This window comes from Anarhichas minor, unplaced genomic scaffold (assembly GCF_050575085.1).
Source record: "Anarhichas minor isolate MPS153535 unplaced genomic scaffold, ASM5057508v1 ptg000024l, whole genome shotgun sequence".
Lineage (NCBI taxonomy): Eukaryota > Metazoa > Chordata > Actinopteri > Perciformes > Anarhichadidae > Anarhichas > Anarhichas minor.
The window spans coordinates 12,640,311-12,662,990 of NW_027466470.1; the positions used below are offsets into that span (position 1 = coordinate 12,640,311).

Consider the following 22,680-nt stretch of genomic DNA (forward strand, 5'->3'; position numbering starts at 1 on the left):
ACCCTGTGCTGTGTTGTTTCTCTCCTGCTGCTTCAGGAACGTGACCTGCTGAAGTCCTTTAAGATTCCAGCGGACACTTTCATTACCTTCATGATGACTTTGGAGGATCATTACCATGCCGACGTGGCCTACCACAACAACATCCATGCTGCAGACGTGGTCCAGTCCACGCATGTCTTACTGTCCACACCTGCTCTGGAGGTAGACACCCTAACTCACCCCTGACTAAGAGCAGATAGAAACTTTATCATTATTAAAAGAAAACACTAGCATCTGTATATGTCCTGTCATGTTTAGCATACGCACTCACACATACACACACACACATTGACAGTCCCTGCCTTCTTGTGTTGTCCAAGGCTGTGTTTACTGATCTGGAGATCCTTGCCGCTCTGTTTTCAAGCGCCATCCATGATGTGGATCACCCTGGAGTTTCCAATCAGTTTCTCATCAACACCAGTGAGTTTGCATAGCTCCACAGGGATTATATTAACGTGTGTGAGTGCTGAGTGTATTTAACTATGCGGATGAGGTGCCTGTATACACGAGTCTGTATAGAATTGTGTCTCTGCGTAAATTTGTTTCCCATCCAGGTGGGTTAACTTAGAGTGCTGTCAGTAAAAGCACTTTCTTTGCTTTCAGACTCAGAGCTGGCCCTGATGTACAATGACTCGTCGGTGCTGGAGAATCACCATCTGGCTGTTGGCTTTAAGCTTCTGCAGGAAGATAACTGTGACATCTTTCAGAACCTCGGCAAAAAGCAGAGACAGTCGCTGCGCAAAATTGTCATTGATATGGTAGGACACCTCGGTCAAACCCTTGCGATTGCAGACTTGGTACTGTTTCTGTCTGAAATGTAACTCTGTTTTCTTCAAATCACCTCCAGGTGCTGGCCACAGATATGTCTAAACACATGAACCTCCTGGCAGACCTGAAAACCATGGTGGAGACCAAGAAAGTGACCAGTCTAGGAGTCCTACTGCTGGACAACTACTCAGACCGCATACAGGTGAGAACCATTTTATTCATTGTTAGAACAATGAATAAAATTTGTGTCATGTGACATCTGACACATTTTGCATCACTGCAGAGCACTTTAGCATCCTTCTGCTCAGTTTTGGTTTTTGCAGCCACTAACTTCACTGGTTTGGTTCAGTTTTCCCGCTCTAATCAACCATGATTCTAGCAGGCAGGTGTTTTTTTTTACATACAAGCTCTAAAAAAGAACACTGTACACCACCTACTCAGCCCCAAATGGCAGACAAAGCTTCAGCTAGCTGGTAAACATTGCTGCTAAAGAGCCAAATGTTGCCCTCGGGAGTTAGTTGAAACCAAACGGAACTCAAAGCAGAGTGAATAATGGACTTCAATCAATCAGTTGGCCAGAAACACGACTCCAAATCATTGTCTGTTGTACTTTGTACCAACAGCTCGCCACCACAACTTTACAAAGTGTTTACAGCTTTTTCTGCTGTCCCAAGTGACCGAAATACTATTCATACGGCTTAAGTATTAAGATTGCTTACATTTCAGTTTCACGGTGGAAAAAAAACAACTAAAAAAGCTGAAAAGGAATATGTTTTTTTCCACCGCAGGTCCTTCAGAACATGGTGCACTGTGCAGACCTGAGCAACCCCACCAAGCCTCTCGAGTTGTACCGGCAGTGGACGGACCGCATCATGGTGGAGTTTTTCACCCAGGGGGACAGGGAGAGAGACAAGGGCATGGAGATCAGCCCCATGTGTGACAAGCAAAACGCCTCAATAGAGAAGAACCAGGTACAGTATTGAAGCCGGATTACTTCATGAAATCTACTATAAATTATAATAAAGTCTGAAATTGAATGAAGACAATTTCACAAAAAAGGGACTTGAAGAAAAAGAGAAATGCTTTTATAGATACAAACCACTTCTTGCCTCTCTCTTTCAGGTGGGATTCATTGACTACATTGTTCATCCTCTGTGGGAGACGTGGGCCGACCTCGTTCACCCAGATGCTCAGGAGATCCTGGACACACTGGAGGATAACAGAGAGTGGTACCAGAGCATGATCCCCCACAGCCCCTCGCCCCATCCAGAGGACCAGCAGGATGGAGCCCATGCCGGGGAATCCTCAGCGCTCAGTGGTGGCTCTATTTCGGCCGACAAGTTCCAGTTTGAGCTGACATTGGAAGAAGAGGGAGAGTCTGATACAGAGAGTCCACCTGAGGAAGAGGAGGGCTCTAGCGGCAGTAGGGGGCCTGAACTCTCCAGAACAGATTCTGGCAGTGGATTTGATGCAGTATCTGCTACGACTCTCCTGCTCACCAAAAAGCTCTCCACTGATTCAGACAGTACGTTTTCTTTAGACTCTGATAAAGATATGGCAGAAGACCGAGAAACAGACCAGGAAGGCGTCTCCGGGGTACCACGCTTCAGACTTGGCACATAGCACCTGTCAAAAGTTGTATTTCTTTTGGCCTTTTGTTTATTTTTCTCGATTTCGGTGCCTCCTCTGTCACTCCCCTTCTCCCGCTCCAACCAAGCTCCACCAACTCTGGTTTCTGCAGTCAGGGTGACAGCAAGCCTCGGGTTGGGGAGTGCACGTGGGTGTGGGGGTGTCAAGAAAGTCTGCAGTTTTACACAGCAGTCATTTCCACCGGAGGGAGACAGATAGACTGAGTCACTGTTCTAATAGAGGACCAGTCCTTTGTGGTCTGTCTCTCAGTCAGACATATACTGTGGATAAAGTTCTACAGACACGATCAGACGTTTAAAACGAATCTTTTACCAGCCAACTCAAGCTCTACTACAACAAATGACGGAGCTGTCTTCCTCTTTTGTGAAGGAAGTGAGGAAGTGATGAATGAGTGAAAAACGAGTGAAAACACGACAACATCTTGTGAGACATCTTGCCAAACTTACAATTTACAGGGACAATGCTGCTTTGCCTGCATTTTTTGTGTTTGTTTATTCTGTTATCTTTTATTTATGTCCACATGCAGTGAAATGCAGTAAATGAAGATACAGTAAATAGAAGACTTGTATAAATGTAAGCAAAGTAATGGCAGAAAGGAGCTATGCCTGATTTTATGCAGGAAACTTTAAATGTAGCAGACTTTTTGAGTGACTCTATCATTACTATTGTATAAGTAGCACTCCTTTCAGCTGGTGTTGCACAGCCCATTTAATTGTGTTCAGCAAGCAGTAGTTTCAGAAAAACATGACTATAATAAAGTGGCTGGCAGAACATATTATTTTGAGATTTCCGGTTGTTTTAGGCTTATTATTTCCATTTTTATAATCCTTAACTATGATATTGTTCAGCGACAAAACTGAGCCAGGGTCAGTGAAGTCAAGGAATTACATCCAAAGCAATGTGGGCTGTGCACATGGTGCCTCCCAGTGTTGACAAGTAGAACTGAAGTTCTAGCATTGGAGGTAAATAATTAGCAAGGTTTTGCATAGGCCTGTATGGAAAATACATTTAAAACGTATTTAACTGTAGGACTACCCAAAATATCAGTTATGTTTCAGTTTTATTTCTCTTAAATTTTTGTTGTTTGTTTGTTTTATTTCAAGTCACTCATTTTGACATTCTTAGTATTTGGCACCCATTTTATCAGTTTGCCTTCAAGTTATGCACTTTACAGTTTTGTTCATAACTAGCCCTCATTGTGGTTTTTAAGGGCTTGAGCCAAAACATGAACACTTTGGAGGCTGTTGACAAAAACAACAGCTTGTCCATCCATGGCTGTCAAGCAACCAGCACAGACATCATGCAAAAAGTAAACGCTGCAGTACAGCTGTGAATGCATTAAACTATCCATTGAAATCCATTTCCGTTACTACATAATGTGTTACTACACAGCATCCACCTACTAAAATGTCCTTTATGGAAACATTCACTTGCATACATTACTAGATGATAAGGCAGTGTGTCGGAAGCACAAGGGTTGCAAAAAAAGAATGTTAGCATCGTTGTAACTGCAAAAATATAAAAATAATCCAGGAGACAGTTTCATATGGCAGATTTTTTTTTTCATCTTTTTTCTCTCATTGATCAATATTTCGCTCTTCACAGGGACATAGTCAATGACAAAACAAGTGCCAAGCAAGCATGACACAACCCGTACTGTAATTTCCATTTTGCCACTGGCTACTTTCCATCAGTGACTGATAAAGTTGGTTGATTGTAGCGCCCTGTGTGCCAATCTGACCCGCGTGTCTGTTCCTTTTTTTTTCTAACTCTTGTTCAAACAGTAACTGAAACTGACATTTTCTTAAAACAGTGATGTGTTTTATGCGTGTGCGAGTGAATGACTGGGTCGACTTTTTTTGATGTATTTGCTAAGAAAAAACCAAAGCACTTTGTACGGTACTTTTACAGTTCTGCACTTCCAGTACAGTTGAACATGTATGGTGACTGTTTCACTGTTTGTTTTTTTCTGTTGGCAAATAGCCTGGTGGTTGAGTTGAATTGCACGGGCTGGACCACTACAGCTCTTAAAGGTCAGATGTTGGAGGGACTGAAGTTCTTTTTTTATAATCGACTGCACACAAAAAAATGTGTTATGTTGAAATGCATGACATTGGCTGCAGGATTTAAAGAACTTTTTTTGTATTACCATGAAACAGAGTAAATCATGTGTTAATTAATGTGTGAACAAGCTGAAAAGTTTTTTGACGCCTTATTTTCAAATCTGGGATTTTTTGTTTTTCTGGTCATAGATGTCATGCTGGATTAAACATGTGCAATCCTTTCTGTAGCCATAAACAGCACCACACAGACCAACACTCAAGGATGCCTTCAACATTAAGGTCTATTTAACAACTTAACGAGCACAACATGCGAATATTCAGTCTGTCTCTCTGCATGTCACTAATTGTTTGATTTTGTGTATTTTCCTCACAGTTCTTCGTGTACAGTTTATTTATTATTTCTATATTATCTGTCAGAAATGATGGAACAGTAGACTTTGTTTAGTCTGAGGTTTAGTATAGATTGATGTGTAGAAAGTCACACAGGACATATTTCGACTATAACTCAGCTTTTTTTTCCTTTTCATTACTTTATTATTCTGCAAATAACGTGATACATAAGCAAAAATACTCACTTTCATTTTTTTCTTGGTATAAAAATAGTTTAGTGACAGATTTCCGTGTGAGTTTTCTGAAACATCTCTCATCTCCTGTCTTCCTCAGTTTCCACTGATCTGAACAGATCTTACAGTAAGTGTGCTAATCTGAGACGTGTTTGATTCACAGCGAAGATAATATAGTCACAGAGCGTCAAGTCATCCTAGATCTGTATTTCCGTTCTTAGAGATAATGGAATAAGGATCATGAACTAAAGACTGCAGCTTTGACAATCCAAACTGTTAGCCCTCTCTCCAACTAGAACTGTATGCCTTGCCAATAAATGAAAAACTATTCACTCTTTGAAGTCTTGTTCTCTGCTTTTACGAGGAAACTAAATAATAAAACATGGTAAAGCAGATTATTCTTGTTATTACACAATGGTACTCTCTTAACAAGCAGCAGCCTGCTGATGGGAATCTTGTCTTTTTATTCCACATCATTCATTTGATAGCTGTAGTTATTAAACACATAATGAATTTATAGATTAAACAACCCAAGGAACATAAGCAAAGTGTCAATACCTCAACCAACGTCAACACTATATGCTGCTAATGTGTTTATGCATCTGTAATAACAATCCAATAATATAATATTTATGATAATATAACACTCTGAAATGGACCATGAGTATAGTTTGCTGGTCACACCACTATAACGTTCAACATCAGACTTGTTTCTGGTATTTCACCATTTACTCACCACTACTACATTCTCTATCTATTCTCACAAATAAAAATGAATTAACACCTATGAAGAATTTGCAGAATGGGTGGGGGCAGGGCTCCGTGTGAATGAACGGATGCTCTTCTCTGATTGGTCGACCGTCCTGCCAGTCATCCTTACGCTCTGTTTGTACCCGCTTATGCCGGGGCTGTCAATCAAGAGGCGCACGAGCTACTGCAGGTGCAAAGCCGGACTGTGGGCTAGTCGCTGCTGAGGATAAAACACACCGCTCATGGTAAAACTCTGCGCTTATTTCTCATTGCGGGGCCAAGTTAAGTCTAACAGCTTGCAACGGAGTTCATTCGGGCTGTTTGTCGCTTGTCTTATGACAGAAAATGTAGTCGTAAACAAGGAAGAGTAACCTTCATTTGACATAACGTTAGCTGGGATGCTTAGCTAGCTGCTTCTTCTAAATACTGGTAACGGTCTGCTGTGTTAGCATTAAAGGGAGCGATGCTCGCCTAATTGCATGCGTTTACAAAGACTACAACTTGCATTTATATCTGTGTATCTTTCATGTCTTTAACGTTTGATATTTATTATAAATGGTAGCTGAGTAACGTGTGACATAACTCCTTGTACGGGTTTTTTTTAACGTGTTTTTCTCCAGCTAACGTGAACAAGCAGCTAGTTTAACGTTATATCTCTGGCAAGCTAACGCTACATAAGCTCCACTATGGATAAGGATGTAGTTCAGGCCGTTTAAATTGGGAGCATGTTGTGTTCACAAACTGTCAGGTGGCACTTCCAGGCGTGGCCCGTTTGTCTGACATTCTCTAATCTACTACAAGGTAAATTCTGTCCAACCATATGGTCATTCATAATTGGTCCGTGCAGGTTTCATGCCGTCCTAATGGGAAAGGATCGGTATCTTATCCGATGCTTAGCCTGCTAAGCTGTGGTACTTCCGTGCTCTTATCTTGTGGGGCGGAGGTGTGCATTCCTTGTCTGACCAGTGTTATTGACATGAAGTGGAAACACTCACGGCTGTGTGTGAGCATTGGTTGCTGGTATTGACACAGCCTCCTGGCGAAACGGCTGCATACATTGTATTCCTTGATAATGTCATGACACGGTTTGGGAGTGTAACCTGGCGTCATACAATAACCGGTAATTACTGATAAACCCCATCCCGGGTTAAATGAGGCTGCCATGTGGATTCAGATGGTCTTCCTCTGGTCTGTCTGAAGAATAAAGATGATATGTTGGTCTGTTCTCTGTGCATTAGTTCCAGGGTATTCCTCACAGATGTGCCCCAGTGTGGTCTGTTATTTTGGAAGAGAACAAACCAAACGGATTTAGTTAAACAGTCTAGTAAATTAGAAACTTAGGTATTTGACAGCTGCCAGGCTGATACATGCTCTCTGTCTTGTCTTTATTTCTCAGACTTGTTGTACACCTTTTTAACCTTTGACATAACGCTGTAGATGTATTGTATTATAATAACTAAAGGGCTTTTGTGTTATCAGGGGTTGGTCCTGTTTATCCCAAAGTCATTAGGCTTTCATGTTTCTTAAATGTGCTGATCTCTAATTTTATTTTTTCCATCTATAGACCAGTTGAACCACATTGATGAAAGATGTGGTAAGCTGTCACATGTCCTAAACTTCAACAGCAGTATTATGTAAAATGTTTCAAAGGCAGGATTTTTTATTTTTTATTTTGATAATTTCAACCAAACATAAACAGTTTCATCCAGTGACAGGGGAATTGTGTATGACACTGTATCTACAGGGAGTCACAGTGCCTACCTACTCTGATATAATCAAATACAACAGCTCTACCTTTGTAGATTTATATAATGTCTAGTTTTTGAGACACTGTCAGGGAGCCTTTGTGACAGTCACTTGTGGTGGTGGTGTTGTTGTATTGGGTTGTATTAAGGTCTTTCTTTTTTGATTAATGTGAGATCTCAATCCTTGCATAGATGGCGTCTGCAAATGCCACATACGGACAGAAGGAGTCCTCGGACCAGAACTTTGATTACATGTTTAAAATCCTCATCATTGGCAACAGCAGCGTAGGAAAGACTTCCTTCCTCTTCCGCTATGCAGACGACTCATTCACGCCAGCCTTTGTCAGCACAGTGGGCATCGACTTCAAGGTGAAGACCATCTACAGGAACGACAAGAGGATAAAGCTGCAGATATGGGTGAGGGAGTGAACATACACATGCGTGTAGACGTGGGGGAGCTAGTGGATCGCAGTTGCTTCACGGTAGCTGACATTTTACTCCGAACTCCTGACGAGTTGTGAAAAGGAATTGAAAACTCGCATTGCTTTGCTCGTTGCTGCTTTCTGCTATCTTTTTGTCTATAGCCACACTTTATTTTGCATTACATAATTACTACCAATGCAACAATCAAATGTTTTTAAATGTCTTGTTTCGTCCAACCAACAGTTCAAAAAACCCAAAAATATTCAGTTTACAAATAGAAAACACTGAAAAGCAGCAAATCCCCATATTGGAGAAGATGCATCCAGATTTTGCCATTTTTGCTTGAAAGGTGCCTCAAACAATTAATCAGTTATCAAAAACGTTGTATATTAATATTCCATCAATTAAATAATCAACTAATCGTTGCAGCTATAAAGTACTTTTCATTGAACAGAATTAATATAAATTTTGTTTCTACCTGCAGACCGTCTTTAGTAAGAATGCGTGTTTTTCACGCTGCCCCATCACATCTGGGACTGAAGCGGTTTCTGTTTCCATGTGTCTCTAATGATTCCCAGCTGCCCCCAGAATAACTTCATCTGCTGTGTAATGGCAATACCCTTGAAGTGTTCTTAACATGAGCCATACAGCCTGACCCTGGGACCAATTGCTTATTACGTGGGGGAGGACAGCAGAGGAATGCCTAATGGTCATGGGAGTTTGGCTTGATGTTAAACCTCCGCAATCATCAGGAGGCACGTGCATAAGGCATAAATCCTTTGCAGGTGCTGGGAGACAATGATCTGCACAAAAAGACAAAAAAATCCCATTGCTTATTTAATCCTACATGGAAATGTTTAGACCACAACCCGAGCAGGAGCGTCTCTGGATCGATGGAAACCTTGTCATGTCCACGAGACAAATATATATTTACTCAAAAATATTTCTCAATTAAAAAATTATGGTATTTGTGTAGGACACTGCTGGCCAGGAGCGCTACAGGACAATCACCACAGCTTACTACAGAGGAGCCATGGGCTTCATCCTCATGTATGACATCACCAACGAGGAGTCCTTCAACGCCGTCCAAGACTGGTGAGTGACACTTCTATCTCAAAAAGAAGTTAACTAGCAGGAATGATGATTGTATAAAAAAGATAGATTTTTCTTTTCTCAGCAGCAAAAGCATGTGTGTTAATCTATTGTAGTACTGAGCGCTCAGTGCTTTCTAGAGACTTTAACATCTAAGAGAAAAGATGCTTGTGAGACTCAGTCAGACGCTGTAGCTCAACACCCTGTACTGTGTCTGCTAACAGGTCGACCCAGATCAAGACGTACTCATGGGACAATGCCCAGGTCCTCTTGGTGGGGAACAAGTGTGATATGGACGATGAACGAGTGGTGGCCTCAGAGAGGGGCCGACAGCTGTCAGAACAGCTCGGTAAGTCAGCTGGTCACGTAAAAACTAGAGGATAGGTCTCTGTTGCTTTTCCTGTCCTCTGCTCGGTGCATTAATGAAAATGATATATAATCGTGACCATATAATAACGTTGCTGTATATGTTTCTAAACATTAGTAAAATTGACAATATTTGGGTTGTATTTGGACATGGGGGGATTTTTGTTTATTTCAGAGGTTGTGTTTTATAAACAAATGTCCTGTTTAACATCTATAGTTGGCATACTGTATGTCATCATGATTCAACTTTTCTTCTTGCCACGTTACATAATTTCCACGTTTAAAACTGATGTTGCAACAATTCAGGCTGAAGTAATTGTAAATAAAAGGCAGCTATGAGCCATACCAACATCCTTCTTAACTATCAACTATATTTTATTTTTAGCACAAGTCTGACTATCAGCACTTCAGTCTTCGTAAGGCAATCATTTATGTTTTAGTCGAGCTAGCTTTCTTCTCTTCCTGCTGGAACATGTAACATCAAAAACACATCGCTCTGGGAGTGATCCCAGTGGTCCGACTGAGTCATAGTATCACATGTAACTAACAGTAATTGGACTTAATCTCAGTATGATTCAGTATGGTTTAAGTATGATCTGTAAAGATAAACTTACACAGATCTGATACGGAGGGATCATTGTTGATGTTTGAGCTGCCTGTCTGACCATATCCTGGATGTGTCCAACATGATGAGTTAAGTGGATTAACCAGGTTATAAGCGTAACCATAGCTCTGTCTCTCTCGCCCCTCCGCAGGTTTTGAGCACTTCGAAGCGAGCGCTAAAGATAACATTAACGTGAAGCAGACCTTCGAGCGGCTGGTGGACATCATCTGTGAGAAGATGTCAGACAGTCTGGACAACAACGACCCGACTGTCACCGGCTCTAAACAGGGACCGCAGCTCACCGAGCAGCCACAGAGGTCCACTCAGGATTGTGCATGCTAAACATGACCCCACACACACACACACACACTGTCTGCTGTCCTAAAATCCTCACAACTTGTTTTAGGTTTGTCTCTTACTTTCTTTTCATTCTCATACACACAGTTATTACACACAGACACTGCCACACAGAGAAACACAACCTGACGTCTTAGACTCTCCGCCCCTGTCGCTACACCAAGAGCATCGTCCACATTTCAGAGATACAGAGATTATGTGATGGTGCTAACTTAGTTAGAGGGGTGAAGAAGAAATAACAGAGGTACAATCCCAGCTTGTCTTTCTTACTTAAACATGTTTATTTACACAGACACACACACAATCCTTATCTTAACAGACTTATAAAAGGCCGGTTAAGGCTGAAACTCCATCATTCCTTGTTGACGTGTCTGCAATTGGGTTTTACTATAACAGGATGTGGATCCTCCAATCACAGGCCCCACTCAGCACTAACGCCTCAAACCTAAATGGATACAAATTAGTTTTACTTTCAGTCACTTTGAAAATATAGGTTTGTTACTGTGGATAGCGTTGCTGTTTTTAAAAAAAAAAACATTTTTAAGTTAGTTGGGTGTGGTTTTGAGCATGTGAAATCACCGACCCTCGTCAGTGTTGTGATTGAGTTTCTACAAATAGTTACCCTCAAAGTTTGATGTCCAAACGGTGTCATTCGAAAAAAATCTTTTAATTTTTGGATTAAATATAAGAATAGCAACAGTGATGTTTATCAGCTGCTGGTCAACTTATTCTTATTCTTATTCATTTTTGGCCCCTTTCCCCAATTTTTTACTTTTAGTGAAATTGGATGGCAGTGTCGGTACTTTGTAACTATTTTTTAAGACAATCGACAGAATAGAAAGATAAGGGATGTCCCAAATTGAGAAGAGTGTATAAATGTTTAAACGTCAATAGATATGCATATATAATATATATAAACATGAATAAGTATATTATACAATAATGATTTAGGGTATTGGGTTCCTACGTGTGCTTTCGTGAGAGGTGCATGATGTTGTTTCAAGCGATTCTGGTTGATCGGATGGTTATTTGTATGAGCTGCTGTCCTACAGTTTCAGTACTTGGAGGTATCAAATGGTTCTAAAGGTTCCACATGTTAAGCTCACAACCCCCTTCTCATTGTATTAACATTTCATTCACTGCACACAGCGTGTAACATGCACTCACTAGAAAGGCATGTGATTCAGTGTGAGCGCTGCTATACCACAGACCTCTCCATCAACTTCAGATAGTCACTTATGTCATGGTGGAAGATATTTTCATCTCCACGTTATGGGGGAACCTTATGTTTTTAAGCATGTTAAATGTCAAATTGTGAGTTCTCTCTCTGATGCTACGGTTCGGGATTTGTCTGCTCGTGTAATACAGTACAAAACCGTAAGTCATGCAAGGCATGCGGAAATATTTTCAGCATTTTAAGTTATTTCAAAATAAAGCTTATTTATTTTGTATTATTTATAACTTCATTTACTTTTGAGACAATGTTCTTCCTAGATTATGCATTGCAGTCTGCACTGTACTTTTTAAAGGAGATGTTCAATAGTATTCGATTGCTTAAACTCTCCCAGCTTTGAAATGAAAATGTATTTGTGTTTACTGTGAATATAAAGCTTAAGATGCTTCCTCAAGAGGAACGTTTAAAGTTTCCAGTGTAAGAGTCTCTTATTATATCAGCGCAGCTTTGGTGGGAAGTTCGTTTGTCTTTTGATATCAGTTATGTAACTTCCAAGACTTGGTAGTGTAAAAGCAGACTGTTCTCTCGGAGCAATAGGAGCCATTTCTCTCCACACCCAAATATGAGCAATGTACTATCCTGCTGAAGGTTTGTAATGTACGCGGGTTAGCGAATGTACAGTTTCTGTAAAGGCAGTCTTAACAATTGTTCTTTCTGAAGTCATCTCAACATTAGACTTTTGTGAGACTTGCACTAACGTGTGCGGTAATGTTTTCCTTCTCTGTGCAGGAGTTTCAAAGAGGGAAACTGGGAAGTAAAGGGAATACTCTGAACACTTTGTTAAAACGCTGATTCTTACTGCAGTGGTTCACTTTTGACTTTTGTTACTTTATTTATTGTGTTTTGCCACAGCTGTAAACTTGCCAGTGACTTAGGAACACTTCTCGATCCTGTTCAGCTCTCTTCTTCTTCCTCCCTCCCCATAAATAACTCTTGTAAATAGGAATTTTCTGCCTGTCGGCTATTAGTTGTGTGAATTGTGCTGTAATTCTGTAATGTCAGATTTGCTAAAATGAGGAATCAATAAACAAATTCTAAAAGCTGGAGTTGTACGTTGGTTCCAACAATTATTTACAAAAAGTGCACATGTGATGTTAGAGAAAAAGGTTCAGAGTAGGTTGTATTTTGCCCAGCAGAGGGCACAACGCTGCAATAATGTCTTGTTTACCCTCAGAGTTGTTTGACCATCTATGGTTTGGTTCAGCTTTCCCCCACTGCACTTAACACAACACTCACAGTGCCAACTGTGAAATAGAAGACACATGCAAAGTTATGAATTCTAGCAAATGTTCCTTTTAACTAAATAAAGCAAGCAGGGCCTCCCGCTCAGTAAGAAACAGAACACGTGAGCTTTAGTAATGTAGTGAATTTAATAAATGTCAGGTAGAGACTTGAGAGTCCATTACACATGGGTAGATAGGGGAGGGGGGGGGGGGGTTCTCAGCACGTACACATGCATTCATGGAAGTTTGGTGACTGAAGAACTACACAGCAGCCACCATAATGAAAAACACAATAGTTACTGTACACGAAAGCAACAAGACATGCAGTGTTCATTTTTGCAACAAAAGAAAAGAAAAAACAACAAGAAGTAAGACCATATGTAAAATAAGAAATGTTTCAGTAAATAAAATATATATTTGTCATTACTAAGTGCTTGTAAACAAGTAAGGCATTATATTACACATTGGGTGACAGCACTTGGTGACACCCAAGTGCTTGCACTCGTCTTGAGATTGTCCCGCTTACACGCATATAAACGCTATCCCACACCAGTCCATTGTATAGCAGTTTGCTACATGGCTTCCCAAATAAAATGAGGGCAACAAAATAAGTCTGCGGAACACTGCCAGATGTTCAGGAATCAGAAGAGGCTGGCAGAGGCCACACCTGCTGCTGGCTAGCCTGTCATTATTCCAGTAGACTTGTGGCTCTCATCAAGGTCCGTGTGTTGCACTGTGCTGTGCAAATGTCTTCTGTTCCTCAGTTACAGGCATGTTCTTACAATGGCCTCATATCAATTCTCTGATAAGGATTTTGTGTTACAAAAGGCAAATGTTCCGCTTTATACAGGGCCTGCATCCTCGGCGCATACTTAAGAGCCGTATAAACATCCATGAAGAGCTCCATTACTGGCATTTAGTAAGCCTGGACCTGGTTTGGTAAAAGCTGACATCCGCTGCTGACATGGTTCATCACCTTCTGCTTCAGCTGGGCCACTTGATCCCTGAGGACGCTGGCTGTGGAGGCCAGCTCGGTGTTTTGCGTTTTCAGGTTCTTGACCTTGTCCTCCAGCCGAGAGATCCTCTCCAGTTTTCTCTTGCGGCATTTGGAGGCGGCTATCCTGTTCCGCAGCTTTTTCCTCTCCGCCTTGATGCGCTCCTGGTTGTCCATGTCAATAGGAGACAGCGGGGGGCTGTCCCCGAAGCTCTGCATGTCTGGTACAGTCTGAGGCTCGTCCTTCACCAAACCGGCAGCCTGGAGTCGAGACAGAGCGGCCGCGGCAGCCGCCTGTTGCTGCGCGCTGACCAGATGAGACAGAGGCGGAGGGAAGGGGATGATGTCCGTGGAGTAGTTGATGGAGGTGGCTCCGAGCGGACTGGCCGCATAGCCGTTCAAAGTAGTGTAAACAGGAAGGTCTGATGCCTGGAGCCCGCCGGAGCCCAATGCGTTGGCTGATCCGAGGAGCTCCAGTCTGTCCACGGAGACGCACCCCGCCTCGCTCAGCTGATTCTGCTTGTGAAGATCCTCCAGCGCCTTGACGAAACCTTCCGCGAACTCCTGCTCGTCACTGGCGGACTTCGGGTAGAGGAAATGGGAGGCCGGGTTGGCGGTGGTGACCAGTCCGTTCGACTGGATGATAAGGCGCTCCAGGTCCGGAGTGGTTAGCTTCAAGAGCCCCAAGTCCGGGGAGTTGAGGAGTCCGTCTGCGTCCCGGAGCGGGTTTGATTTGAGCTCGGAGTTGTGGTCGTCCAGGTTCAGATTAATGTCCTTCTTCATCATCGTGCTCTGCGAATAGATGCTGAAGAACCTCGGAGTGTTCACGGTGCCTGGGTAGAGGGTTGTTTCCATTCTACACCCTCACATGAGGGAGTGTTGAGCGTTACGCATTAATGATCTCTCAGCAATCCCAATCCAAACATGAGGAAATCAGCTGATCCTTATTCGTCCGCGATCCTGTTTCCTCTTCCCCTTTTTACGTATCAGTCACGCTACCAGTCGACCACTTGGTGCTGTTGTGCCTGAGGGGCTCTGATGTGTCTCTTCAGCGCGCGAATGATATTGTCTTTTCCCGATGGCACGGCTGCTATGCGCAGCGCCAGACCTCGCTCGCTTTCTAGCCCTAAAAATTCCATTATGTCACTCCAGAGCGCGGAGATTGGCCCAAAATGACGTTGGTTTCCGGTTCAATTTGAATAAGGGGCCGAACCGGTCTTTATTGCCATGGAGACTTTAGGTAAACTACAAACAGTGCAATGCATTGTGGTTTGATGTCATAGCATAAAAAAGCACAGGGTCGCCAAAAGAGAGCAGAGACTGGGCGGGGAAGGTGTAAGAGGCGAGAGGAAAGAACAGAGGAACAGGCCTTACCGAACATATTCCTTCAACTAAGGCACTTTTAAAAGACTTCAAGAACATAATAGAGTATTATAATCAGCTTTATGTAACGTTAGATTGTATTCTACATAAGTTTAACACACAAGTTAAGTGTAATCTTGTAGCCTACTATTCCATAAAACGAGGCTATAGGATCCGGAGCGAGACATCATTTGGTGTTAAATTATGTGTTAAAAACTAAATTCATATTTTATTCCACTTCATCAGCCTTCTAACACTAACCGCGCGAACACCTCTTGTTTCCAGTACTTTAAGGATCAATGGTCACACATTCAGCCCTCACACAAGACCAAGAGCATGAAATGAGGTGATAGGATACAACGTGTAAGTGCTCTGAAAGTGTTTCTGGGGAAACTGAGCATACTCTAGAAAAAGGGAAGGAAACAGTGACAGTGACAGTAGAATGAGGAAACCATGTGTTTTCTATGATTGAAAGTATACATGTGGAAATTGGTTAAATCATGGCTGGTGGATCTTGAGCTATCTCAGTGTCTTCATTTATGCCATTTGTTCCATAATAGGCGAAAATATTTTTATTTTCACAACGATGACTCACAAGGCTGTGAAATCTCAACATATGCATTCGTTCTGATACAATGAAGGAATACATTATTACAGAAATAGAACATTATAAAGTAGAATGCACGTAATTAATTAAATAGAACAGAAAATAATAGAATAGATAATTGTATAATAGAATATAGCATCATAGAAGAGAACAGGAAATAATAGAACACAAATAGAGAATATAATGAAATGTTATAAAATACAATAGAACAGAATAGAAAAAGAATAGGTTAATGTAAATCATTATAGAATAGGACATTACATGATAGAGCAGAACAGAAAACAGTAGAATATAATAGAATAGAATAGAAAGAAATTAAAAGAGACAAATATAGCATACATTCAGTATGCATTGTACAAGGCATTGAGTTTTCCTGTGGTGGAAACTAGTAGAATATTGTTATTCCGCCCCTTCACAGTGAGGACGTCAGCAGACGGTCTGCATCAGCACCACGGAGCAGAGAGGGCATCATTAGTTTCCATGGCAACGCTGACATAGCAAGTGACGCAGGCGAGATGGAGAGAGGAAGGTGAACGGGTTGAGGGAGAAGAGGGGGGCTGTTGGCGACTGCAGTGCAGGTTGTGTAGGTGGTTGGTGGAGGTGTTACAGTGTGTGTGATGTGGTTCAGAGGCAGAAATCAATGTTGATTCTGTAACCAGAGGCATGAATGAGAGACATTTGTTTGAAACATTAACCACAAAAGACTCTTCCAAGAAAGAAAAAAAAGATCTCCACCCTATGGAGAGCATATTTTCTTCAGTGTGCCAGTTTGGAGCCACATAGGGTGCAGTGTCCAGAATGTGTGAGTCATTTCACAACAAGGGTGTGGACGGCGCCGCGAATGAAGAAAGTGGCTGTTGGGCACTATTAGATTAGCTCTGCCTTCATGACAACAAACTGGGGAGAAGGTTTGTCCTCTAGACTCAGGTAATGGAGTGTGTCAAAAGGTTGTGTAAGACACAACTTCCCCTCCACAGCCGGAGAAGTGTCCTTTGACTTTAGCTCCCCGGGGATAAGCCAACAGGGCATTGCATGTTCAGCAACGCCCTGTGTCACTCTGACGCTGTTAGACTGCATACATTCACACCTGGGAGCCACCCAGTAAAACCACTAAGCAGCTCAACTGGAGCAGCTGGTTGGAGGTTAAATGCTTAGGCAGTATCAACGGTTCTTATTGATGGAGGGGAGGTTGTTTTTCATTCACTTCAGCTGGCCACTCACAAGGCGGCTTCTCTAACCTTTAATCTGTGAATGCAGTGCAGATGCTTGGTTTTCATTTTCAGCACACACATGTCTTGAATTACATTCTATGGCATTAAAACGGTTGGATTAAAAGGATCAGTTTTTATCCTCCCCTGTCGTCTTTCCAACAAAATGTCTTGTGCTGCATGTTGAAGAAACACAAATTCCTGAGTCTTCCTTTGTTGTTGTTTTTTCTTCACTTCATAGCCAAAGGCGTTAATGTGGGATGAACTGCTGCTGACGATTGCACCCCCATACAGTAGATGGCAGTATGATCCACCCAGATCTGGTGTGTCACTTCCTTTGAGCCCTGAGCCAGAAGAAAACAGCAGCAAGCGTAAACAATCCTGGGATTCTTGCGTGGGTTTATTTGATCCCCTTATTATACATCAATGACAATTTTTTGTCATAACAACCAAGGATAATGGCCAATAAGAAGAAAGTAATAGTAACAGGTGAGAGGTTTTAATTGGTGAGAGAACTGGAGAAGATGTGTCTTAAAGGATTTCTTTGTTGTCAATAGAGTGCTGTTGCAGTTTTCTGCTTGTGTCTGAGCTGCACTTTAATGGTTGTGTTCATATTGTAAATATGTAATGACACTGATGTTTACAGAGAGTAACGCTGCTGTTAGGAGAGCAGGGTTTTGTGTGCTGGTTTTAGATAACAAAGGTTTTTAAACAAAGATGTGCATCAGGAAGAGATTGAATAACAATATATGTAATTTCTTTTTTGTTGCTTAACTGCGAGAAATAAATGATTCTGTGCCTCTAGTACAATTAATGTTTAACTTGCAACCTTTGGACTTTGAATTAAGAGTCCTTTTTTTACATTCACCCTTATCGCACATGTCCAAAACAGATAAGCATCTTCACTGACTTTATTGTTTACTTAGCTGCACTGTGTCTCTTTGCTGCAGTAAAGAATCATGTTGCTGCTCTTTTCTGTGCAGGTTTTGAGCCTTTTGGAAAGCATGCAGTGAACTCCAGCTGGGTGGCAGTACAGGTAATCAGTAGACATGTTGTCCATTTTTAACAAAGGGGGCAGTTAAGGATTTTTATCTAAATATGACATTTAAATAGTACATTTCATAATGAGCAAAATGCACTTAAAGTGGAATTTTTGTCGGGGGTTTTTCCTCACCTGATTAAGGGGTTGTCATTTAGTTTCATTGTGGACATTTAAAACATTTTAAGACTGCAATTAAATATATATATATATATATAATATATGTTTTCTGTGCTCAGGAACTGGAGCGATTGGGGCTGGGTGAAGCAGTAGACCTTCATGTGTGTGAGGTGCCTGTTGAATACCAGGCTGTTCAGAGCCTACTGCCATCTCTGTGGAAAGAGCACGAGCCACAGGTATTCAATAAAATACATAATACTGTACATGGAAAACCCATTTTTCCATCAAAGGTTGTTAAAATCCATCAATCAATTTAAAAAAACAACCTCTGCCACCTCTTGTCTTTTGGGATCCTGTGAGCAGCTGATGGTCCATGTCGGTGTTTCTGGGTTAGCCACCACTATCGCTCTGGAGCAGTGCGGCCACAACAAGGGCTACAAGCGCCTGGACAACTGCAGCTTCTGCCCAGCTTCCCAGTGCTGCATGGACAGCGGGCCCGACTGCATCCGCTCTGTCCTGGACATGGATACGGTCTGCGAAAGGGTCAATGACTCCGGCCTCGGGGTCACTGTTTCTGTCTCTAAGGATGCTGGAAGGTAAGTGATGTGATTTACACACGCTCTACTTATCATAGTAGGAAAAGCACAGGTGTTACTAATGACATTAGTGATGGTGATTCGTTATTTAAGTGTCCAAGTATGACATGCCAGTGAGACGACGAACAAAATAGGCCCTTTTCACAGCAGCCATTTTGACATGTCATGGTGGGGTAAACACAGGTGTTATTAATAAAATGAATGATTGTCCCATTCTATTTAGTGTGTCACAGCACACACTATACCAGCGCCGTGGAACCTAAATATAATGAATTTATGTTATTAATCACACCTGTGTTTACCCTGCAACGACATGTCAACATGGCTCCCGAGGAAATGTCCCTATAAATGAAAGCAGCTGAATGGAATTCAACCGTCGTTCATTGTAATATTTTCATGTCAAAATGTCTGCTGTGAAAGGACCTGTTGGTTGAAACTAAAATTGTGTCTTGTATTGTTTTTAGACCTCTATTTTATAATGAAAAACAGAAAGGAAATACAATAAATGAAAATGTAAGTTATTTAAATTAAGTCTGTGGAAAAACCACATGGCCAGTAATAACAGTAGTGTTGCTATTGTTGTTCTGTGTATACAGCGAAATATATTCGTATAATGCAGTCAATGATAACATGATTTCCTACCCTCAGCCAATTAAACATTGCATAGCTTCTATTTTCATGCCTGTTTTGAATACGACCATAAACTTGTAATGTATGTACTTGTAAGGACAACATAGAGGTCTGTTTATTCTATATTAAATGTGCAATAAGTTTGTTGTCTTCTGCTTTTTGGTCTGTGGAATTTGGTTTAAGTAACAACATCTTTCACTCATATCATACATATCGAGGCCTACAGTTACGAGTTGACAGAAGGTTTTACACTGAATACTTGCAAATGTGCATGATAATTGAGGTTGTCTTATGACTCGTTTTCAAATGTCTTAACAGCCTTTATTATTTTGCAAAGTCGGCTCAAAGCCTTTGTCACGTGCATATTCCTTTAACTTTCACGTCTGTGTGATAACACAGTGATGTGATCACACAGACTTTACATAACCTGACATCCTTCCTTGGCAGGTATCTGTGTGACTACACCTACTACACCTCTCTGTACTTGGGGCAGGGTCACTCTGCCTTCATCCATGTGCCTCCACTTGGAAAACCATACAGCAGCCAGGACCTGGGCAGAGCTCTTCAGGCCGCTATACAGGAGATGCTGAAACTGCTGGAACTGGATCACAAACACAACAAGCACTGCAATCACAAGCACGAACACCAGCATGAGCACTACTGAGTTCTAGTGCAGCGAGTGATGAACCAAGATCGTCAACCGTTAGCTCCAGAAAAGAATGACGTGAGTTTCATGTTTGTTGTCAAAAATAGGACATTGTGTCTGAATTGGGTGGTTTTGACTGTTGCATCAATTCCAAATTGTAAACCATGTGTTGTATCTTTAAAAAAACGTGACGTTTTTACAAGTTTGATTACAGCATCTGTTTATTGTAGACCTGGTCTGGGTCTTTGCATGAATGGGTTTGAATGAGTGTGCAGGAGTGGTGGGCATCCGTAAGTGTCGGTCATGTCTCTACAGTTCTGCCTCTGATAAGACTGTGAAAATAGATGTCAACAACAATTATAAACGTACAAACATTGTATCACGTGAAAGGGGGATTTATGCGACTAAGATATACTAGTAGTATTCACAAGGTATTAGCTGAATCTACAAGTTATATATGTTGAAACACTGTGGGAACATTTACTGTTACACTAACTGTTTGAGTCACATCCTTCCCCTGCCACCCGGGACTCTGTCCGCTCACTGATTTAAGTTTTTCATTTTTCTCCAGTCAGTGTGATTCATGCTGCCATTCCCTTGCATTGCTTGTATTTGCACCCGAGAATTGTAATGACTTTGAAATGACAGGAACATGAAGAAATTAACAGATTCACACATATATAATGATTTGTTTGTCTCAGGGAATATGTTGCACACACAATCAGTATCAAGTAATTTGATCAATTTAATGTGTCTGTCCTATATATGTAAATGCAAAGCCAGCTCAAAGCTGCGTGTGATTAAAACACTTATTAAAACACATATTTTCTTATTTGTCCCCGTCTGTGTGACATCTTCAGTAGAAATACTGCTCGCATTTGTACTGCTTATACTTTGAGTACAACATCTTGTTTTTTCAACAATTTCTTTGGAGGGATAATATGAGTGTATTATAAATGGCACTTTGACACTGATACAAAGAACAACCTTTGTTCACCTTCCTAATGTTCCTATCTTGACTATTCAAGCACATGTTATTTGAGTTTATGTGTTGCTCAATAAACCACACCCACGAAAAGAATTTCAAAATGTAAGTGAGTATCCTGTTAAAGCATTGTATGATCTGTGATCACAACATGACTCAGAACATTGAGTAGGCCTACTTTGAGACTCAAAGTTCGAAATGCAGATGTTGCCTTTTTAATTTGTGTCTGAATTCAGTAATTAAGGGTTTCTTACCAAGTAAGCACATGAAAAACAATGTCACGCCCTGGTAGACTTTTGATGTTAGAAAGGCAGGTAGGGTTTTAAGTCTGTGATTTTTCCTGAGAAAGTCTGTGATTTTTCCTGATTGAGAATTTTTGTGCAGTGAGATGTAAAACATGATAAATAAACTATCTACTGCTTTTTCGTGTGTAGTTTTCCAATAAATACTTGTAATATTTTATTTACTTTCACATTCCTTGTGCAGGGTGGTAACGCTGCGTGTTGTACATTCTTGTTCGACAGACCTGCTGAACTTGTTCTGACCTGATCTGCACAGCATGAAAGGAACATCGTGTTGCTGAACCGTTCTTGTATCATGTCTCGTAGGAAATTGATCAAAAACGCTCACCGGTGCATATTTAGTCCTACGGTTTGGCACAGGACTAAAACCATTTTTATCACCTCTCTAAACTTATGAGGAACTTATAAGATGAAACTTGAGGATTTGAAAGAGAGCCTCAGAGCTGTCTTAACTTGTTCGGAGATGGTAAATGAGGACATAAAAAAAATAACTATTACTTTAAAACAACAATGTTCCTCAAAGTCACTGACTGAATTTAAGTATCATCTCTAAATGATCATATATGATCTAAAAATGTGCCAATGTTAATTTTGTGTTAAATCTGAAAGTCTATCTGCTTCATATAAATAAATAATTTAATAAAAGATAAGATTCAGAATGGTCCACTGCAAAGCTGGACAAGAGTATAATGTACATCAGAAATCTATTGTTTAATAGAAGTTGTTAGACCAAAATTCATAGTGAGCCCAAAGAAAGTATTTTAATGTCATGATCAATAATGCCCAGTCGTCATAAAACCCATACAGCCCTTTAAAGGTGCATAACATCTCACTTGTTTACTGTTATCTCTTTGTTTGTGCACTTTATTTTATATTTACTCTACATTTTAATATGTTTCTACTTTTTGCACTGTGTTGATTGTTGTTGATTGTTTAATGTTATGCACCACCCGCCATGTCAAATTCCCTGTATGTGCAACCTACCGTGGCAATAAACGGTTCTGGTTCTGATATCTACACTGATAATACACTGGTATTAATACTGTCCGTCTGTTGATCTTTATCTCTGCTATTCCCTCCGTTGCTGTGTTTTTTTTAAACTTTAACATGTATACCTGTGGGATGATGAATGGGTGGATGTGTTCTGGATTATTATATTGTATATGTTGTGTATACATTTTTTCAACAATGTAATTTTATTATATTTCTAACGTGCCCTATTTAAAAATCTTGGCAGGGACAAAATGATGATGAAAATTAGAAGAACAAATTTGCAAGGCTTCCAGTCTAACTCTGGATCGTTTTATTTATTTT

General features: G+C 41.0%; 4 protein-coding genes across 6 annotated transcripts in view; 3 read left to right on the forward strand and 1 right to left on the reverse strand.

Moving 5' to 3' along the window:
* LOC142956082 (3',5'-cyclic-AMP phosphodiesterase 4C-like) overlaps positions 1–5,420 on the forward strand; it is a 48,319-nt gene extending 42,899 nt beyond the window's left edge. For both annotated transcript variants that reach the window (XM_076097396.1, XM_076097397.1), the window contains 6 exons: positions 37–201; positions 360–459; positions 643–797; positions 887–1,009; positions 1,596–1,778; positions 1,930–5,420. In XM_076097396.1, the coding sequence (XP_075953511.1) occupies positions 37–201; positions 360–459; positions 643–797; positions 887–1,009; positions 1,596–1,778; positions 1,930–2,430 (1,227 nt within the window). In that variant the 3' untranslated portion in view covers positions 2,431–5,420. The remainder of the gene's footprint in view (positions 1–36; positions 202–359; positions 460–642; positions 798–886; positions 1,010–1,595; positions 1,779–1,929) is intronic.
* A 546-nt stretch (positions 5,421–5,966) lies between these two features.
* LOC142956089 (ras-related protein Rab-3A-like) lies at positions 5,967–12,700 on the forward strand. 2 transcript variants are annotated; one of them, XM_076097407.1, is made up of 6 exons: positions 5,971–6,078; positions 7,398–7,427; positions 7,771–7,995; positions 8,978–9,096; positions 9,318–9,442; positions 10,215–12,700. In XM_076097407.1, the coding sequence occupies exons 2-6, from the start codon at positions 7,416–7,418 to the stop codon at positions 10,403–10,405; spliced, it is 672 nt and encodes a 223-aa protein (XP_075953522.1). In that variant the 5' UTR covers positions 5,971–6,078; positions 7,398–7,415; the 3' UTR covers positions 10,406–12,700. The 2 variants fall into 2 exon arrangements, with proteins under 2 accessions (XP_075953523.1, XP_075953522.1); XM_076097408.1 differs by lacking the exon at positions 7,398–7,427 and having other exon boundaries at positions 5,967–6,078.
* Positions 12,701–13,005: 305 nt separating this feature from the next.
* On the reverse strand, positions 13,006–15,008 carry LOC142956086 (transcription factor JunD-like). The gene has a single exon (XM_076097402.1). The coding sequence runs from the start codon at positions 14,724–14,726 to the stop codon at positions 13,794–13,796; it is 933 nt and encodes a 310-aa protein (XP_075953517.1). The 5' UTR covers positions 14,727–15,008; the 3' UTR covers positions 13,006–13,793.
* A 2,257-nt stretch (positions 15,009–17,265) lies between these two features.
* On the forward strand, positions 17,266–21,526 carry LOC142956091 (pyroglutamyl-peptidase 1-like). Its single transcript, XM_076097410.1, has 5 exons — positions 17,266–17,537; positions 18,032–18,084; positions 18,327–18,443; positions 18,571–18,803; positions 19,881–21,526. Exons 1-5 carry the CDS (start codon positions 17,507–17,509, stop codon positions 20,095–20,097), a joined length of 651 nt encoding a protein of 216 aa, XP_075953525.1. The 5' UTR covers positions 17,266–17,506; the 3' UTR covers positions 20,098–21,526.
* Positions 21,527–22,680: the final 1,154 nt, after the last annotated feature.

Bases quoted from the DNA above. Each gene is read 5' to 3' on its own strand.
- LOC142956089 (XM_076097407.1), top strand. The intron at 9,097-9,317 runs GTGAGTGACACT...GTCTGCTAACAG, and splicing joins TTCAACGCCGTCCAAGACTG to GTCGACCCAGATCAAGACGT. The intron at 9,443-10,214 runs GTAAGTCAGCTG...GCCCCTCCGCAG, and splicing joins ACAGCTGTCAGAACAGCTCG to GTTTTGAGCACTTCGAAGCG.
- LOC142956091 (XM_076097410.1), top strand. From the start codon at position 17,507: ATGGCCAATAAGAAGAAAGTAATAGTAACAG. The intron at 18,085-18,326 runs GTAATCAGTAGA...TTCTGTGCTCAG, and splicing joins CCAGCTGGGTGGCAGTACAG to GAACTGGAGCGATTGGGGCT. The intron at 18,804-19,880 runs GTAAGTGATGTG...CTTCCTTGGCAG, and splicing joins GTCTCTAAGGATGCTGGAAG to GTATCTGTGTGACTACACCT.
- LOC142956086 (XM_076097402.1), bottom strand. From the start codon at position 14,726: ATGGAAACAACCCTCTACCCAGGCACCGTGAACACTCCGAGGTTCTTC.